The sequence below is a fragment of the Hyperoodon ampullatus genome (genome assembly GCF_949752795.1).
Source record: "Hyperoodon ampullatus genome assembly, chromosome: 18".
Lineage (NCBI taxonomy): Eukaryota > Metazoa > Chordata > Mammalia > Artiodactyla > Ziphiidae > Hyperoodon > Hyperoodon ampullatus.
Window position 1 is genome coordinate 36,914,689 of NC_136931.1, and position 20,445 is coordinate 36,935,133.

General features: G+C 37.0%; 1 protein-coding gene across 2 annotated transcripts in view; it reads right to left on the minus strand.

The window, feature by feature from the left end:
• Positions 1–20,445, minus strand: part of PHKB (phosphorylase kinase regulatory subunit beta) — a gene marked incomplete at its 5' end in the record, with an annotated part of 202,564 nt that overhangs the window by 89,951 nt on the left and 92,168 nt on the right. For both annotated transcript variants that reach the window (XM_079724408.1, XM_079724409.1), the window contains 4 exons: positions 5,775–5,852; positions 6,392–6,449; positions 8,899–9,096; positions 11,248–11,343. In XM_079724408.1, the coding sequence (XP_079580534.1) occupies positions 5,775–5,852; positions 6,392–6,449; positions 8,899–9,096; positions 11,248–11,343 (430 nt within the window). The remainder of the gene's footprint in view (positions 1–5,774; positions 5,853–6,391; positions 6,450–8,898; positions 9,097–11,247; positions 11,344–20,445) is intronic.

The window sequence follows — 20,445 nt, forward strand, 5'->3', positions numbered from 1 at the left end:
CAGCAGAGACCGCCTGACTCCACATAATATCAATAAGCGAGAGCTCTCCCAGAGATCTCCATCTCAAATGCTAAGACTCAGCTCCACTAACAGCCAGAAAGCTCCAGTGCTGGACACCCCATGCCAAACTAGCAAGACAGGAACACAACCCCACCCACTAGCAGAGAGGCTGCCTAAAACCATACTAAGTTCACAGACACCCCAAAACACACCACCAAATGTGGCCCTGCCCACCAGAAACACAAGATCCAGCACCACCCACCAGAACACAGGAACCAGTCCCCTTCACCAGGAAGCCTACACAAGCCCCTGAACCAACCTTACCCACTGGGGGCAGACACCAAAAACAAAGGGAACTAAAAACCTGCAGCCTGCAAAAAGGAGACCCCAAACACAGTAAGTTAAACAAAATGAGAAGACAGAAATATGCAGCAGACGAAGGAGCAAGGCAAAAACCCACCAGACCAAACAAATGAAGAAGAAATACACAGTCTAACTGAAAAAGAATTCAGAGTAATGATAGTAAAGATGATCCCAAATCTTGGAAATAGAATGGAGAAAATACAAGAAACGTTTAACAAGGACCTACAAGAAGTAAAGAGCAAACAAACAACAATGAACAACACAATAAATGAAATTAAAAATTCTCTAGAAGGAATCCATAGCAGAAAAACTGAGGGAGAAGAATGGATAAGAGACCTGGGAAGATAAAATAGTGGAAATAACTACTAGATAAGAATAAAGAAAAAGCAATGAAAAGAATTGAGGACAGTCTCAGAGACCTCTGGGACAACATGAAACGCACCAACATTCAAATTATAGGGGTCCCAGAAGAAGAAGAGAAAAAGAAAGGGACTGAGAAAATATTTGAAGAGATTATAGTTGAAAACTTCCCTAATATGGGAAAGGAAATAGTCAATCAAGTCCAGGAAGCGCAGAGTCCCAAACAGGATAAATCCAAGGAGAAACATGCCAAGACATATTAATCAAACTATCAAAAATTAAATACAAAGAAAAAATATTAAAAGCAACAAATAACATACAAGGGAATCCACATAAGGTTAACAGCTGATCTTTCAGCAGAACCTCTGCAAGCCAGAAAGGAGTAGCAGGACATACTTAAAGTGATGAAAGGGAAAAACCTACAACCAAGATTACTCTACCCAACAAGGATCTCATTCAGATTCGATGGAGAAATTAAAACCTTTACAGACAAGCAAAAGCTAAGAGAATTCAGCACCACCTAACCAGCTTTACAACAAAGGCTAAAGGAACTTCTCTAGGCAGGAAACGAAAGAGAAGGAAAAGACCTACAGTAACACACCCAAAACAATTAAGAAAATGGGAATAGGAACATACATATCGATAACTACCTTAAATGTAAATGGATTAAATGCTCCCACCAAAAGACACAGACTGGCTAAATGGATACAAAAACAAGACCCATATATATGCTGTCTACAAGAGACCCACTTCAGACCTAGAGACACATACAGACTGAAAGTGAGGGATGGAAAAAGATATTCCATGCAAATGGAAATCAAAAGAAAGCTGGAGTAGCAATTCTCATATAGGACAAAATAGACTTTAAAATAAAGACTACTAGAAGAGACAAAGAAGGACACTACATAATGATCAAGGGATCAATCTAAGAAGAAGATATAACAATTGTAAATATTTAGGCAACCAACATAGGAGCACCTCAATACATAAGGCAAATGCTAACAGCCATAAAAGGGGAAATCGACAGTAACACAATCATAGTAGGGGACTTTAACACCCCACTTTCACCAATGGACAGATCATCCAAAATGCAAATAAATAAGGAAACACAAGCCTTAAATGATACATTAAGCAAGATGGACTTAATAGATATTTATAGGACATTCCATCCAAAAACAACAGAATACACTTTCTTCTCAAGTGTTCATGGAACACTCTCCAGGATACATCATATCTTGGGTCACAAATCAAGCCTTGGTAGATGTTAAAAAATTGAAATCATATCAGCAATCTTTTCCGACCACAACGTTATGAGACTAGATATCAATTAAGGGAAAAAAATTGTAAAAAATACAAACACATGGAGGCTAAACAATATGCTAGTAAATAACCATGAGATCAGTGAAGAAATCAAAGAGGAAATCGAAAAATACCTGTAAACAAATGACAATGAAAACACTATGAACCAAAACACATGGGATGCAGCAAAAGCAGTTCTAAGAGGGAAGTTTATAGAAATACAATACTACCTCAAGAAACAAGAAATATCTCAAATAAACAACCTAACCTTACACCAAAGCAATTACAGAAAGAAGAACAAAAAACCCCAAAGTTAGCAGAAAGAAAGAAATCATGAAGATCAGATCAGAAATAAATGCAAAACAAATGAAGGAACGATAGCAAAGATCAATAAAACTAAAAGCTGGTTCTTTTTGACGATAAACAAAACTGATAAACCATTAGCTAGACTCAACAAGAAAAAAAAGGGAGAAGACTCAAATCAACAGAATTAGAAATGAAAAAGGAGAAGTAACAACAGACACTGCAGAAAAACAAAGGATCATGAGAGATTACTACACCCAACTATATGCCAATAAAATGGACAACTTGGAAGAAATGGACAAATTCTTAGAAAAGCACAACCTTCCAAGACTGAACCAGGAAGAAATAGAAAATATAAACAGACCAATCACAAGCACTGAAAGTGAGACTGTGATTAAAAATCTTCCAACAGGGCTTCCCTGGTGGCGCAGTGGTTGAGAGTCCGCCTCCCGATGCAGGGGACATGGGTTCGTTTCCCGGTCCGGTAGGATCCCACATGCCATGGAGAGGCTGGGCCCGTGAGCCATGGCCACTGAGCCTGCATGCCTGGAGCCTGTGATCTGCAACAGGAGAGGCCACAACAGCGAGAGGCCCACATACCGCAAAAAAAAAAAAAAAAAAAAAAAAATCTTCCAACAAACAAAAGCCCAGGACCAGATGGCTTCACAGGCGAATTCTATCAAATATTTAGAAAAGAGCTAACACCTTTCCTTCTCAAACTCTTCCAAAATATAGCAGAGGGAGGACACTCTGAAACTCATTCTACAAGGCCACCATCACCCTGATACCAAAGTGAGACAAAGCTGTCACAAAAAAAGAAAACTACAGGCCAATATCACTGATGAACATAGACAGAAAAATCCTCAACAAAATACTAGCAAACAGAATCCAACAGCACATTAAAAGATCATATACCATGATCAAGTGGGGTTTATCCCAGGAATGCAAGGATTCTTCAATATATGCAAATCAATCAATGTGATACACCATATTAACAAACTGAAGGAGAAAAACCATATGATCATCTCAATAGATGCAGAAAAAGCTTTTGACAAAATTCAACACCCATTTACAAGAAAAACCCTCCAGAAAGTGGGCACAGAGGGAACCTACCTCAACATAATAAAGGCCATATATGACAAACATACAGCCTGCATCGTTCTCAGTGGTGAAAAACTGAAACCATTGCCTCTAAGATCAGGAACAAGACAAGGTTGCCCACTCTCACCACTATTATTCAAAATAGTTTTGGAAGTTTTAGCCACAGCACAACTTCCAGAGAAGAAAAAGAAAAAAAGGAATCCAAATCAGAAAAGAAGAAGTAAAGCTGTCACTGTCTGCAGATGACACGATACTATACAGAGAGAATCCTAAAGACGCTACCAGAAGGCTACTAGAGCTAATCAATGAATTTGGTAAAGTAGCAGGATACAAAATTAATGCACAGAAATCTCTTGCATTCCTATACACTAGTGATGAATAATCTGAAAGAGAAATTAAGGAAACATTCCCATTTACCACTGCAACTAAAAGAATAAAATACCTAGGAATAAACCTACCTAAGGAGACAAAACACCTGTATGCAGAAAACTAGAAGACACTGATTATAGAAATTAAAGATGATACAAATAGATGGAGAGATATACCAGGTTCTTGGATTGGAAGAATCAACATTGTGAAAATGACTATACTACCCAAAGCAATCTACAGATTCAATGCAATCCCTATCAAACTACCAGTGGCATTTTTCACAGAACTAGAACAAAAAATTTCACAATTTGTATGGAAACACAAAAGACCCCAAATAGCCAGAGCAATCCTGAGAAAGAAAAACCGAGCTGGAGGAATCAGGCTCCTTGACTTCAGACTATACTACAAAGCTACAGTAATCAAGACAGTATGGTACTGGCACAAAAACAGAAACATAGATCAATGGAACAGAAAAGAAAGCCCAGAGATAAACCCACGCACATATGGTCACCTTATCTTTGATAAAGGAGGCAAGAATATACAATGGAGAAAAGATAGCCTCTTCAATGAGTGGTGCTGGGGAAACAGGACAGCTACATGTAAAAGAATGAAATTAGAACACTCCCTAACACCATACACAAAAATAAGCTCAAAATGGATCAAAGATCTAAATGTAAGGCCAGACACTTAGAGGAAAACTCTTAGAGGAAAACGTAGGCAGAACACTCTGACATAAAGCACAGCAAGATCCTTTTTGACCCACCTCCTAGAAAATGGAAATATAAACAAAAATAAACAAATGGGACCTAATGAAACTTAAAATCTTTGGCACAGCAAAGGAAACCATAAACAAGACAAAAAGAGAACCCTCAGAATGGGAGAAAATATTTGCAAACTAAGCAACTGACAAAGGATTAATCTCCAAAATATACAAGTAGCTCACGCAGCTTACTATCAAAAAAACAACCTAAATCAAAAATGGGCTGAAGACTAAATAGACATTTCCCCAAAGAAGATATACAGGTTGCCAACAAACACATGAATGTTCAGCATCAGCAGTCATTAGAGAAATGCAAATCAAAACCACAATGAGTTACTACCTCACATCAGTCAGAATGGCCATCATCAAAAAATCTACAAATAATAAATGCTGGAGAGGATGTGGAGAAACAGGAATTTTCTTGCACTGTTGGTGGGAGTATAAATTGATACAGTCACTACGGAAAACAGTATGGAGGTTCCTTAAAAAAACTAAAAACAGAACTGCCCTATGAACGAGCAATCCCACTACTGGGCATATACCCTGAGAAAACTATAGTTCAAAAAGAATCATGTACCACAATTTTCACTGAAGCATTGTTTACAATAGCCAGGACATGGAAGCAACCTAAGTGTCCATCGACAGATGAATGGATAAAGAAGATGTGGCACGTATATACAATGGAATATTACTCAGCCACAAAAAGAAACGAAATTGAGTTATTTGTAGTGAGGTGGAAGGACCTAGAGTCTGTCATACAGAGTGAAGTAAGTGAGAAAAAGATAAACAAATACGGTATGCTAACACATATATATGGAGTGTAAAAAAAAAAAGGTTCTTATGAACCTAGGCGCAGGACAGGAATAAAGATGCAGATGTAGAGAATGGACTTGAGGACATGGGGAGGGGGAATGGTAAGATGGGACGAAGTGAGAGACTTGCATTTACATACATACACTACCAAATGTAAAATAGATAGCTAGTGGGAAGCAGCTGCATAGCACAGGGAGATCAGCTCTGTGCTTTGTGACCACCTAGAGGGGTGGGATAGGGAGGGTGGGAGGGAGATGCAAGAGGGAGGGGATATGGGGATATATGTATGCGTATAGCTGATTCAGTTTGTTATATAGCAGAAATTAACACAACGTTGTAAAGCAATTACATTCCAATAAAGATGCAAAAAAAAAAAAAAAAGAAAGGAAAAGCATTCCAACTACACCTTCTGTTGTGTGATGAAGTACTGGAGTCAGAAGATCCTGATATTCTTTTACTTGCTTGGGATTGCCTCTAAAAACACCTACAATGTAAAATATAAAATCCAATAGCATTTGAGCTCAAAAAGCACCATGGAAATTTTACCTTAGAAAAAAAATTTACCCAATTGTAATTATTCTTGCATTTTTCTATGTAAATAATAAACATAAAATGGAAAAAGGTTATGCAAATAAATGCATATGATAGTTTTCCAGGAAACTGATTTGAGAAATGTTAGCATTTAGAATTGAAAACTGAACTTTAATTGAAATTTCTCTATGCTTAAGTATAAATATTATAGACATTCACAATGTCACAAATTACAGTATTCATAAAAATTCTTCTTTGTAAATATGAAAATATATTTGTATCCTTTTAAAAATACTTCAAAGTATTTTTAAAATTCTTTAAATGATGTAACATTAACTCAGAAAGCAGAAAAGTAGCACATAAAAATACAGAGTAGTTAACATCAATAAGTGCAGTCTATTTTGCTAGCTGAAAAGAGTCATATTTTATTTCTTTTCTTCTTTAAACTAGTTATATCCTACAGTTTAAATTTCAGGAGAAAAGTTCACTCACCATCAATCATCATGTAAATGAAAAATATAGGAAATTCACATTCAATGCCATCAAATAGCTAAAACAGAAAATAAAATATTAAAAATTTCACCAACAATAATTTAGAACATGTATATTAATTATATTAATTAGAACACATATCATTAGAATATACATACATAAAAATTTATTTATTGTAATAACAAAACTGGACTGATTTTAAGTAGTTTCGTTGTTCTTTAAAAAAAATTTTCTCAGCATTCTTATTATTCAAAAGCTCATTCATTTAATCCATCACAGAGTAGTCATTCATTCAATAAATATTTCCTAAGTATTTAGTAATGCCTGGCATCAGCTAGACAGAGGGCTATGAAGACAAAAAGATAGAAAACCTGCTGTAGTGGGGAGACAGGCATGTAAATAAACAACTGCAGTATGTTACAAAATGTCTATACTTTGTATATATATCAAGAACCAAGGGCATGAAGCATCTGAGCCTGCCCAGGGAGTCAGGAAAGGGTTTATAGGAAAGGAGATGCTTCAACTAATGCTTGATGGATTTCTCTGGAGAGATAAGCTAAGGGAACTCCATACAGAGAAGACAACAGTACAAACTAGAAATGCATTAATGAACGAAGTATGTTAAAGAAACTCACAGCAATTCAGTATTCCTGGCACAAGCAAGGAAGAAGCAGTGAAAGGTGAAGTCTAACAGGTGGGTCAGGACAGCCAGATCAGGGAGGGCCTGAGAAGTCAGGCTGACAGACAAAAACTTTGATCTGAAAGTGACAGGGTACCACTGAAGAGGATCAAATTTACTTGCTAGATGAACAGCTGGCAGTACTGAAGAGGGTTTTAGGATAAGAAATAAGGAGACCAACTGGAAGGCTGCTGGGAACAATCCAAAGAGAAAGGATGTTAGCCTAAATCGATGTTTCTCAACTTCAGCACTATTGACATCTTGGGCCAAATAGTTCTTTGTTGTGGGAGTTGTCCTGTGCACTGTGGGACAGTTAGTAGCATCCCTGGATTCTACCTTCCAGATGCCAGTAGCACCCACCGAGGTGTAACAACAAAAAATTTCTTCAAATATTGTCAAATGTCCCCTGGGGAGCAAAATCATTCCCGGCTGTGGATCACTCGCCTAAACGAAGCAGTTAATAGAGACGAAGGGACAGTTTTTAAGATTTAAAGGTAGTTAAATTTGCCAGACTTGGTGAGTGACAAAGAAGGCTGAGTGAGAGGGAAGAGCCTAGGATGAATCTCAGGTTTGGGGCTTGGGCAGAAGGGTGGAAGGTGATCATAGGCAGACTGCAGCGCATTCTAGTGAGGATGTCCAACAGGCAGCTGGATACGTGGTAGGGCACTCAGGGGTGGAAGTATGAGTTAGGGATAGAGACGTGGGATTAACAGTGATTGCTAGAGCTATGACTGCATGAATAGCATGAAAAGAGAATAGGACTGAAGATGGATTCCAGGAGACAAGCAAAGGATAAAGGGAGGCAGAAGAAGAGGAATCTGCAAAGGAGACTAAGAAAGATAGTGAGAGAACTAAGCAGAGACTTAGGAAGAGAATGAAGTCAGAGAAAATGGAGGAGAACCTCCCGAGAGAGGACTTACTTAAGACACTCAAATGCCAATGGCAGGTTCAGTGAAATAAAGTTAGGATGGCATCCACAATGATGCAGTGACATAAACTGACTGAAGCCAACACAGCTACTGGGAAGTGTTGGGGACAGGAGCCAGATTATAAGGTAAAGGAGTAAGTAGGAGGCAAACAAGGAGCCACAACTAGAACACACCATGCTCTTCAGAAGTGTGACAACAAAGAGAGAGGCAATGGGAGGCAGATAGGGAGGGGTTTGGGGTTTTTTAAAATAATTTTCAACCTATCCCATTGAAGCAAAGTCTTCAGCAATGTGGATGGATGCTTACTTTTTTGGGGGGTGTTACAGTTTTCTGGGCAGCTTAGAAACAGCTAGAATAAACCTAGATATAGGATATGTATGTATATTTGAAATATAAAATCTTTAAAACCAAATATTTAGAGGAGTATATTTCAGAGGGAAGTGTCTAAGTGAAACAGAAAAAAGAGCATTTGCTTAAAGATTGAAAATTCAATCACAAATAGATATTTTCTATTATATTACACAAATAGTATATAGTAGGCAGGCAAAATACTGAAAGTGCAATAGAAAAATTAGTCACCCAATGACTCAACATGGCCCAATGTGAGCAAATAGGCCTCAACAGCTAACACTTACCGAGTGCTTACTATGTGCCAAGCACCGTTCTAAGCACTTTTATATATATTAACTGATTTAATTCTCAAAAAAACCTCACTAATAGTAGGTACTAACATTATTTTATCAATGAAGAATATTAAACACAGAGAGCTTAATTAACTTGCCCAAGGTCTGACAGCTAATAAGTGGCAGAGCCAGAATTCAAACCCAAGAAGTCTGCCTCCTGAATCAGTACTTTTGAACATTCTATTATGCTATCTGACATGGGATATTTTTTGATACCTTAATTTCAGCTGGTCTGTAGTAGCGTCTTTTAGGATCTTCCAATGATGTTCTATACCCATCTCTCAAGAAACGCTTAAATCCATATTTTCCTTTTAATTTTCTAACCACTTTATCAAGTGTCTGGCTAAACAGAACTTCATCATCCAAGGCAAATGCAGGATAACTGATGCAGGGGAGCAGGGCAGCATCTGTGTTCTGGGGGCAATAAGAAAAAGAAGGGAAAGTAAGTGTCTGTAATCATATGATCAACACAGCCCAAAGAGAATCACAGAGATGAAAAGCCACTAAGGTTATTTAACTGACAGTGACACTGCTGTGCTCCAAGGGACAGACAGATGTTTATATGGCATGGTTTAGTGAACCTTACAGAGGAGATAAAACTTCATTCAATGATAAGGAGTATTTTCAAGGTTCAACACTGGACTCAAACTTTAGTACATTATTTCAGTCATTGTGTAAAAATTTGACACCACTAATTAGTCATTACAACGAATCTGTCATAACAATTTGTTTATAATAGTGAAAACCAGAAAACAACCTAAAGGTCCAACAATTAGCTGAGTAAATCAGCAGCCATTAAAATTTATATTATAGAAATGTTTACTAATATGGAAACATGTCCATTCAAAGAAACAGGTTATCAAGCATTATGAACAATATTCCTCCAGTTTTGTAAAATAAAAATGTTATATGTGTACATAAAATGCATGGAAACATACAAACCCAAATGATGTCACCCTAAGATTATAACTGAATGGTGGAATAATGAGTGGATATGTTTTTATTATTTGCTTATTTGTGGATTCTGTTTGTCTTTTATCATAATCTTGTATTACTTCTATAAAATAGTTATTTTAAAATAATTAAATTGTTCCATTTGGGGTGTTTTCTAAGAATAGAGCCACAAATAACCCCTAGAAAAATCTGCAATCAGGTATTACATAGTCATTTAAGAGATTATCAGACAAAAGAAAAAGGTGAATCAAATGAGAGAAAAGAAATAAGGAAAGCAGTTTTATTCAAAAGAAATTTAAATTATGAAAAATATTCTTCTACATTTCTAATACAGTAAGTCCCCTACATATGAACGAATTCTGTTCTGTGAGCACGTTTGTTAAGTCCAATTTGTCTGTAAGTCCAACAAAGTTAGCCTAGGTACCTAACTAACACAATCCGCTATATAGTACTGTACTGTAATAGGTTGATAATACTTTTCACACAAATAATACATAAAAAACAAATGAACACGAAAAATAAAGAAAACATTTTTAATCTTACAGTATAGTACCTTGAAAAGTAAAATAGTACAGTACAACAACTGGCATACAGGGGCTGGCATCAAGTGAACAAGCAAGAAGAGTTACTGACTAGAGGAGGGAGAGGAGGTGGGAGATGGTAGAGCTAACGGATCCTCAGCAATAGGAGACAGAGGGCAAGCTGCAATTGCACTCACAGGTTCTGGTTCTTTGCTGGATTAAATTCTATCTACCCTCTTGAAAAAATGGTCCAGTGATATCTGGGTAGTAGCTCTTTTTTTCTTGTCATAGATGACACGGTAGCAAGGGACTGCATTCTGAAAGGCTGCTGCAACCTTTGTGAACCATTCTACATTTGGGTCCTGTGCCTCAAAAACTAACAGTGCCTCCTCAAACAAAGAAAATCCCCCTGCCATTTCCTGTGTCATGAATCTCTTTGGTTCTTCAGTTACTTCTTCTTCCTCTTGTCACTCCACCCTCTCAGTTATTTTCACTTTTGTTTCCATCATTATCGCCTGGTGCTTTTTAGCAGTACCAACTACATCATTGCTGCTTTTAAGCTTGCTTCCAGACATCCTGGGCTTGAAATAAAGATACTGTACTACTGTACTCTATACAGTACTGTACAGTAAAGTACACAAAAGCACAACCACTTGTAGAGGATGCATGCACGTGACAATGTACGCCAGACACGTGAACTAAATTATGTGATTGGACCTGGGAACGCACATTCACATCTTTGAAAGTTCGCAACTTGAAGGTTCGTGTGTAGGGGACTTACTGTATATAATATTCCATGACCAAAAAAAATTAATTTTGGCATAATGTTGCTACTCCCCCAAAGAGAAAAAAATATATCTAGTTCTCTACTGCTCTATGAAAACTCAAAGGACAAAGCAGCTTTCTCCACAGCTCTGCTCACTTCCTAAACATTGACCTCCCCAGGCCAGAGGAGTAAGCGGCAACATTCTCTCTTCTTATCTCTTCTGCCAACTTTTAACACTTTAGAGTACTTTCTTGGAAAAAGAAACAAAACTATGTAACAATCATAAACAACAGTTCATATTAATTTATTATAAAAATATCTCACATGAGATCTTGATTCTCTGGGTAACAGTGAGCACAAAGTTTGCCGGTTGCGATTGTGGGCATCGAGATCCACAAATATAACTGACCAAGAACAGCCCTGGAATGAGAGAGAAAGAAAAATTTCCTAGATTAACATAAAAGAACTTGTAGAATATTGGGCAATTTGACTGAAATAAATTTCACATTATAAATCAGTTACCTCAATTTACAAAAATAATAAAATTTAAAAAAAGACAAGCAAAAAAAATTTCACAAAAATATTAACATTGGTTGCATTTGAGAGTGGCATTACAGAAGATTTCAATTTTTAAAATATTTTCAGTATTTCTCAAATTTCTTGCAATAAACATATTAATTTTATAATCATAAAAAATAAATGTTATTTTTCAATTTTTCCAATTTCTCCTTAGTTTTCTTAAAAATCAAAATGTATAGATTACAAGATAACTAATAAAGGATATTTTAATAAAAGTAAAAAATCATTTAGCTAATACTTCTGACAAGGAAATAACTAATTTGGATCCACAAAATCTGAATTGTACAGTCCTAATAAAGAACAATGAAATTAAATGAATTTAGATATCTAGAATTACAGATATAAAAACTACTTGATTAAAATATGAAGACAGGAGAATCTCAAATAATAGTAATGTACATAAATACTTGCTAATATTCATTATGTGTCAGGCACTGTTTTATGCTTCACATGGATTATCTCATTTAATCCCCTTATGTAGATATTATTATACCCATTTTACAGAAAAGGATGCTAAATCTTAGTATAACAGAGGCAAGGGTTCAAAATCAAGTCCGACACAGAAGACCACACCTTGAACACTATATTATGCAATTTCCCACACTAAAAATTATCTTTCAAGTAAGAACCAAAAACTTGAATAAAAAAAAAGTGTTAACAAAAAATAATTGGTCTGCTAACCAAGTTAAAAAAATTTATCAATACTATTTAGCCATTAGTGCTTTCCATTTTCAATAGCATACTTTTTAAATAAACATGGCTTTGTTCTTTTATTGGGGAGCTAGATATTTTGAAAACACAGAGTATGAAATTGGAATATGACTGCTTCCATTACAAGAGAATACTCAGAAAAACGCATGGGGAAAGGAAGAACACCATCACAAATTTCATGTTGCTTCATTACCTTCTAAATCTCATACCAATTCTCACCAACTTCAAAGATGCATTTGCCCTGAAGATAAAATACATTGACTGAAACTCAAAAGCTAGTAGTACTAGGCCCTAGATCCAAACATCATACTCACTCTGTATATTTTTCCTGTTAACCCATGTTCCTACATGAATATTAGCTCGTAAAATAGAACTTCTCATTCATAATATTATTTCTTAAATTTCTTTTAACTCTGACAATAAGTGAACAAGGAATGAGTGAGGCGGTCTCTCAACCACATCAATTCTAAACAGTCTTTCTATTATTTGAAAGTCCCTACTTCTCATCTGTACTCACAAAATTGAGCCCAACAAACCTTCACGCAGTAGCTGCCAATGTCAGGGTAATGCGCCCTCTGCTTTGAGTAAAACAAGACAGAACAAGACCTCTCCTCTCAAGGAGCTGACCCAGGTGATATACAGTCCTAAATCAGATAAATATTAAACAAAACAAAAAGACTGCACGTGGCAATACAGGACTATGTACCAGGTGAGTGGTTTAGATGAAAGAATAATAATAAGCCTCTAAAGTTAACAGGAGGAAAACAAAATAGGGACCTTGCGGTACTTCATGGAGAAGATGAGGACCAGAACTAGGATCTGAATTTTGGGGGAAGGGGGAGCAAGTAGAGTGGTTGGAACAAGAGAGCAAAGAAATGAATGTGTATGCGATGTTGGGAGCCAATGAATACACAAAATAACAGGACTTATAATTTACCCTTAGGCTGAAAATTAATAAAGTTAATTACATGTCAAATCAGTCTGCCTTGAATTTAATTTTTTAAAAGATACAACAATCTAAGTAGGATAATTTATAAATAATGAAGTGAAATGGCAAATTTGGTAATTCTTGCCATTATTTGATTCATATAAACAGCCAACTTCTATTTTCTACCCACAAATAAATCGTTTATCTAGATTCACCTAAGCATTTGTTGAGGTCCCCTCCTCTGTCAGCCTCTAAGAAATAGGCACAAAAGGAAAAATTAATCTCATAATGCTATCATATTTTAACACTAAGATCAAAGGCTAATAAACTATATTGTCTGACTGTCATCTTAAAAAAATACACCATGCTTTAGGTATATGGCCCGGACTTACAGAAGAATAAAATTCACCCAAGGCCATGGGCAGCTATTCCTATTCAGAAGCAAATTTTTTAAAACGTCATCAAGGAGACCTACATATGGAATTAATTATCACCTGCTTTAAATTATCAGACACGTTAATTTTAGGCCTGCAAATTTCAAAGGAAGCTAGACATGTCTGCATCGCTTTGAACACTGCATAATATGAGAAATCTTTCTAGTCATCACCTTTTAGATTCTGGCCTCAGCTCATTTGTCAGTATCTTGATTTCTCCAATTAAAGGCAGGAATATGGAAAGAAGTTTTATATGTATATGTCACTCCAGAGTATCTTATTAACTTTGGATATTTTATTTTCATCTTTCACTTCCTGAAATTATCATAACTCTGCCATAATATCCTGACTCCATCTAAAGAGCATAGGTAAGACTGACAGTTCAAACTTTACTCCCAAACTGAGTCTCTGTAATTGTTTTCTAGTATACACATTACAAGATGATTCAAACTGACTTGAGTTCCAATGAAGGGAAAGAGCTGCACTGAACCATCTACCCAGGCCTCCATGACCACCATAACAAACACTTTTGAGATGGTATCTATGGCCAAGGGTAACATCTATGACTCAGACAGGCTGGCACCTGGGACCTGGGACCCTTAGCTGCAGTGCTTGCACCTGGACAAATGTCTCCTCCAGCAATAAAATACAAAGAAACTATAAAGGACTAAAAATAACTGTGTGCATGGGCAGCTGGGCAAATTATGGACAAGATATAAAGAGACCAAAAACCCAACAGCCACTTCTGAAGAGCCGGAAGCAAAAGCAAGGTACTGCGCATGCCCCCTGCACACACCACCACCTAAGGGGTGGGCAAACCACCTAAGGCACCTCTCCAGCCTGACCCCCGGACGCACCCCTACCCTCACCCCATATGAAGAACCAGTTCGCCCCCCACCCAGCAAGCAAGCGAGTGAGCAAGGGAACCTGTTACTTGTTCTCTCTCCCCCCTGCTGCAGCAGGGGCCCCAGTAAAACCTTGCCTGAATTTCTTGTCTGGCCTCTGATCAATTCCTATTGATTAAGTTGGCCAAGAACTCTGGTAGGTAACATGACGGTAAGACGATCTCTTTAGTCTCAATTCAAAGTGAAATGATTTGAAGGATTGCCCAGGCCTTTCTTTTCCTCTTTAGACTTTTCTCTGAACCTGAGCTAATGGGTTTACTACCTTCATCTAGCATCAAAGAATAAAACAAGATGAAACTGATCAGTGTATCTATTGTGTCAGTACTATACATGACCTTTTCTGTTCTTCTGGAAACAAAAAAACAGCACCATGATCAGGACACTTTCTTACCTAGTCCAGCATTAGGCTGTCCTATAGCTCTGTGAGCAAGCCTAGAGACGTATTCTGCAGAAATGATACTTGCTAGTGGGAATTACCCCTCTACGCCACGGCTGTAGTGGTGGTGGCCTGTAAATAGCCAACTTTTACTTACTGACCCAACAGCACCTTCCAGTAGCCCTCCCTAGAGGAAATCCTACTCACATATTGTTAAAGGGGTTTCAAACTACAGAGAGAGATGAACCTGAGTGTTAATTCTCAGGGTTTTAGAAGAATAGAGCTGAGACTCAGACCCAGGAATCACAAAACTGTTGCTGATGTCTGTGACATGTACTAACTATAAATTATGATTTAAGTATTATCAAATATTTATATATCACTATATATATTTATGAATCACTACATATATTGTCGAGTATTGCCATACACACACACACACACACACACACACACACAGAGATATATATATATATACACACACACAGAGAAAATATTTGAAACCATGATGAAATAAGTGATTCGCATATTAAGGATTATATGAGTATGTTTCTAAATGCTCCAAATTAGCCTTTATTATAAATTTATTTAAAAAATTAAGCCACTTGATCAAATTTTCTTCTTAGATATTTTCTCCCAAACAAAAATATGTTTTGAAAATAGTTTCGGAGTGAAGATTTAAATCACGAGTCCTTTTCTTTAATAATAAGGCAAGTCTAACAATTTAAAAAAATAAGAAAGGAAGTGCAGGAACACATAATAGCCAAAGCTAAAGGCTTATTCCACCCAACAATTTCCCATAAAAATAAAGATTAACTTTTGTCTTATACACCAAAGCACAAAAAGGGCAAAAGTTCAACAAGTGGAAACCTCTTTCAGAAAGATCAATAATTAAGAAGAAAATGGTGTGGTCAAAAGGTACAAACTTCCAGTAAGTCCCAGGGATGTAATGTATAGCATACTTTTGAAAAGTTGCTAAGAGAGTAGGTCTTAAGAAAAAAAAGTTGTAACTATGTGTGGTAATAGATGTTAACTAGACTTACTGTACTGATCACTTCATAATATATACAAATATCAAATCATTATGTTGTATACCTAAAACTAATACAATGTTGTTTCTTTTAAGTAAAAATAACAAAAACATGTCTATAAATTTTAGCCTTAATATGAATGGATCACTCAAACTAAGACACATTTTTAACTTGTGATATTCACTGAAGAGAATTATATACAATGTTTCTTTTTTAAAACAGAACAGATCAATTCACCCATTTCTCCTACCTCCCACATCCTGCCTCAGGCAACCACCAATCTGTTCCCTGTATCTGAGGTTTTGATTTTTTTTTAAAGATTCCACATACAAGAGAGATAGTACAGTATTTGTCTTTCTCTGTCTGTCTTATTTCACTTAGCATATTTTACTTAGCACCTAGCATAATGCCCTTAAGGTCCACCTGTTGTCATAAATGGTAAGATTTCACTCCTTTTTATGACTGAATAATATTCCATTGTATGTATGCATATACCACAATTTCTTTATCCATTCCTCCATTAATGGGTACTTAGGTTTTTTCCATATTGTGGCTATTATAAATAATGCAGCAATGAATCTGTATATTTTTTTCGGTATTATGGACATTTCAACAACATTAATTCTTCCAACTCATGAGCATGAAACATTTTTCCATTTATTTGTGTCTTCAATTTCTCTCATCAGTTTCTTTTAGTTTTTAGTGTGCAGGGCTTTCACCTCTTTGATTAAATTTATTCCTAGGTATCTTGTTCTTTTTGATGTAATTGTAAATGGGATTGTATTCTTAATTTCTCTTTGATAGGTCATTATTAGTGTACAGAAATGCAACAGATTTTTGTGTATTGATTTGTGTCCTGCAACTTTACTGAATTTGCTTATTAGTTCTTTAACAGTTTTCTGATGGAGTCTTTAGGGTTTTCTATATATAATACGTATATTCATGACATATGCAAATCATGACAGTTTTACTTCTTCCTTTCTAATTTTGGATGCCTTTTGTTTCTTTTTCTTACCTAATTTATCTGGCTAAGACTTCCTATCTGGCTAAGACTGGCTAATACTATGTTAAATAAAAGTGGCAAGGGCTTCCCTGGTGGCGCAGTGGTTGAGAGTCCGCCTGCCGATGCAGGGGACACGGGTTCGTGCCCTGGTCTGGGAAGATCCCACATGTGGCGGAGCGGCTGGGCCCGTGAGCCATGGCCGCTGAGCCTGCGCGTCCGGAGCCTGTGCTCCACCAACAGGAGAGGTCACAACAGTGAGAGGCCCGTGTACCGCAAAAAAAAAAAAAAAAAAAAAGTGGCAAGAGTGGGCATTATATTAGTGAAACTAATATAATGTTATATGTCAACGACATCTCAATAAAAAATTAAACTAAATTAAATTTAATTAAAAAAAGAAGAAAATGGCTTAAGAGTTTTCAAAGATAATACACAGCTTTTACCACTAAAGGTAGAAAGCATTTAAGATCCAAGATTTCCTGTACTAATATCTTATATTCCAGATTCATTATCAAGTGCCTTTGGCTTAATTCCTGGTTCTGCCTCTCTGTTATGTGACCTATGGGAATCCACCTCAACTCTATTCATTTCGAGAGAAGGGCCCTTCCAGCCCTAAAGATCTATGACTCTCTGAGTTGCCACCAACCAGGGATGCACTTTTTTTCGAAGCTCTAAATTAATTAAGTTAAAGATACATGATCAGGTCTTCCAAAACACTGTATCAATACTCTTCAGAAATAATTGAGAATACTCATTAGACCTGAAATCCCTTAAGTCTTGAGGATGTTTCTTTAGGTTTTCACTTGAAAAAAAAAACCTTTCTTTATCTCAGTTCTTTTTCCAGCCACTGACTTTTTATTCTTTTTTTTTTGTGGCTGTGCTGGCTCTTCGTTGCTGCGCTCAGGCTTTCTCTAGTTGCGGTGAGCGGGGGCTACTCTTCGTTGCGGTGCACGGGCTTCTCATTGTGGTGGCTTCTCTTGTTGTGGAGCACGGGCTCTAGTGTGCTGGCTTCAGTAGTTGTGGCTCACAAGCTCTAGAGCGCAGGCTCAGTAGTTGTGGCGTTTGGGCTTAGTTGCTCCGCGGCATGTGGGATCTTCCCAGACCAGGGCTCGAAACCGTGTCCCCTGCATTGGCAGGCGGATTCTTAACCACTGCGCCACCAGGAAGTCCCCGGCCACTGACTTTTAATTAGACCACAGATCTTTTAAGTACACGGAGTGATATTATAAAATGATTAAACACTAAAAACATCACATGCACTTTTAAATGTGCTATCGTTTAGCAAGTACATTTGTAAGTTAACTGCTGTAGAGGTGGGAATTTTAACATTTTCAAAGTCAGGTTTCTGTAATTCTCCACATCAGAAACAAAGATAAAAGGGAATTTGTAAAACTAGGATACTCTGATATCAAAAAAATTGGAAGATGGAGAGGCCCTACTTGCCAAATGTGACATCTGTGTGGCTAAAGGAATAAGACCTTATTTGTCTATATTTCTACCTGAAATAATCAAGAAATAGTCAAGTCAGCAAACATTTGGTGCACAGCTCTGCTGGAAACAGACATGAACTAAACAAGGTCAAATGTTAACTCTGTTGAGAGCAGTTGTTCTCATCCTTGGCTGCACATTAGAATTCCCAGGCAGTTTAGAAAAATCTCAACACCACAGCCTCCCTCTGGACAATTAAGTCACAATCTCTAGGGGTAGAGCCCAGGCATCAGTACTGTTTTTTAAATTCTCAAATCTACCGTGCAGCCAAGATTGAGAATTTATGGCTGGGGAACAATACCAGCAGTATATTTACAACTCAGAATCAGAATGCATAGTAAAGCAATTCAGTACTTTTAGAATTATGGCTAACAAATCTACAGAAGCTTCCTGGGAAAAGTAGGCTGAAGGCAGAACCCTGAAATATAGGTAGTTAAGAAAGGTACCATATGTTTGTGGGTATATATGTAGGTAGAGAGGATGCATGCTAGATATATAAACAGTATACACTAAGACTCAGGTACATCAAAGGAGATGGCATGATCGCAAAAAAAAAAAAAGAGCTGACCACTTTATAGTAGCTGACCTAGACATGCAATGCCATTCAACTCACTACTTGGTTACCATGGAAGGCAGAAGAGCAAGACCTGCATCTTTCCACACTGCTGTTGTAACACTACTAGTTTAGTCTGTGACTCTTCTCAGTCTCCTTCATATACCCCCGAGAAGTTTTGGAGTCCAATGGCTTCATTACCCTTCTTTAGTATTACCAGCACTTCACTAGTAATAACATGAGGTATCACTTATTGAGGGTTTAATCTTTGCCAAGCACTATGCTAAGTTTTTTATTTGCATGACTACCTTCTGAGTTAGGTCCTAGTGTCAATATCTGTATTTGTTTAAATAAGGAAGCTGAGACTTAGGTAAATACCTAGCCAAAGTCACAAATTCACTGGTAGCAGTACAGAGCACACAGTGATTCTACCTCCTGACCCTGAATACAATGGCATTCTTTTATGGCAGATTACACTCCTACTCACACACTCCTTTCTTCCTTCCTTATCTAATATATATATATACATATATTTTGTAAATATTTATATACTCATACACATACATATTCATACATATACACATATTTAAATGAATGTATTGAGAGTGAGGCAGGGGGGAAAAGGAAATGAAAAGTATTGAAGGATACATGTAGGATTTCCATGAGTATGTTGACTCTTCAGAGAGAGAGAAATGTTGATACAAGCCAAGGGATCAGAGTCAGAGACACCAAGAATCTCCAGGAGAAGCATAATATTAATTCTCACGATTTTCAACAAGCTCATATACCCCTGAGCCCCCATGAGCTCCGATTCCTCAATTTCTTCAGCCAGAGGTCTTGAGAGAAAAAGAATGTGGGAAGTGGGTGATTTAGACTCTCCTCTTGGGCACCCAGAATGAGGTGCTACTCCCCTCTTCCCAATCCTTTCATGTCTGTGGTCATTCTTCATCCTTCATCTCCTGGATTTAACCAGAATCCTTCCTCCAGAGGAAGGTGAAGTGAGAAGAGAGTTTACGTATGTAGGGAGATGAAGAGACTCAGTTGTGTCACCATGCCCCCACTTGAAACTTTCTTACATGCAAGACTAGAGGTACATAGTATCAATATTATAATTGCCGTAACAAAATCCATGTCACATTTTACATGTCTGCATAAGTTCCTAAAATGTATCTTCACTGACTTAATTAGCATTTTAATAGCTTAAGGTTAATTATAGTATTAGTTGAACACTTCCTTTGCCCCCTCATCTTTGGAATCTTTACAAAAATTGCTAAGAAAATTAGTCTACTTCTTGATCCAGAGAGGTAACCTGTATTGCTGCATATTATGCCTTCCATTGACAACTCAATCCATGGTCACCTGATTAGGGGCACAAATTGGTCAAAGATCTTTTAAAAATTTAAGGCAACCCTAAGGGTTTCTCTTTTATCCCAAAGAAAATGAGATTTAGACATATGATTACAACCAGTTGAGGGTTAAGCTAGGATCACAATTTCCAATTCTTTGGCTTCACATGT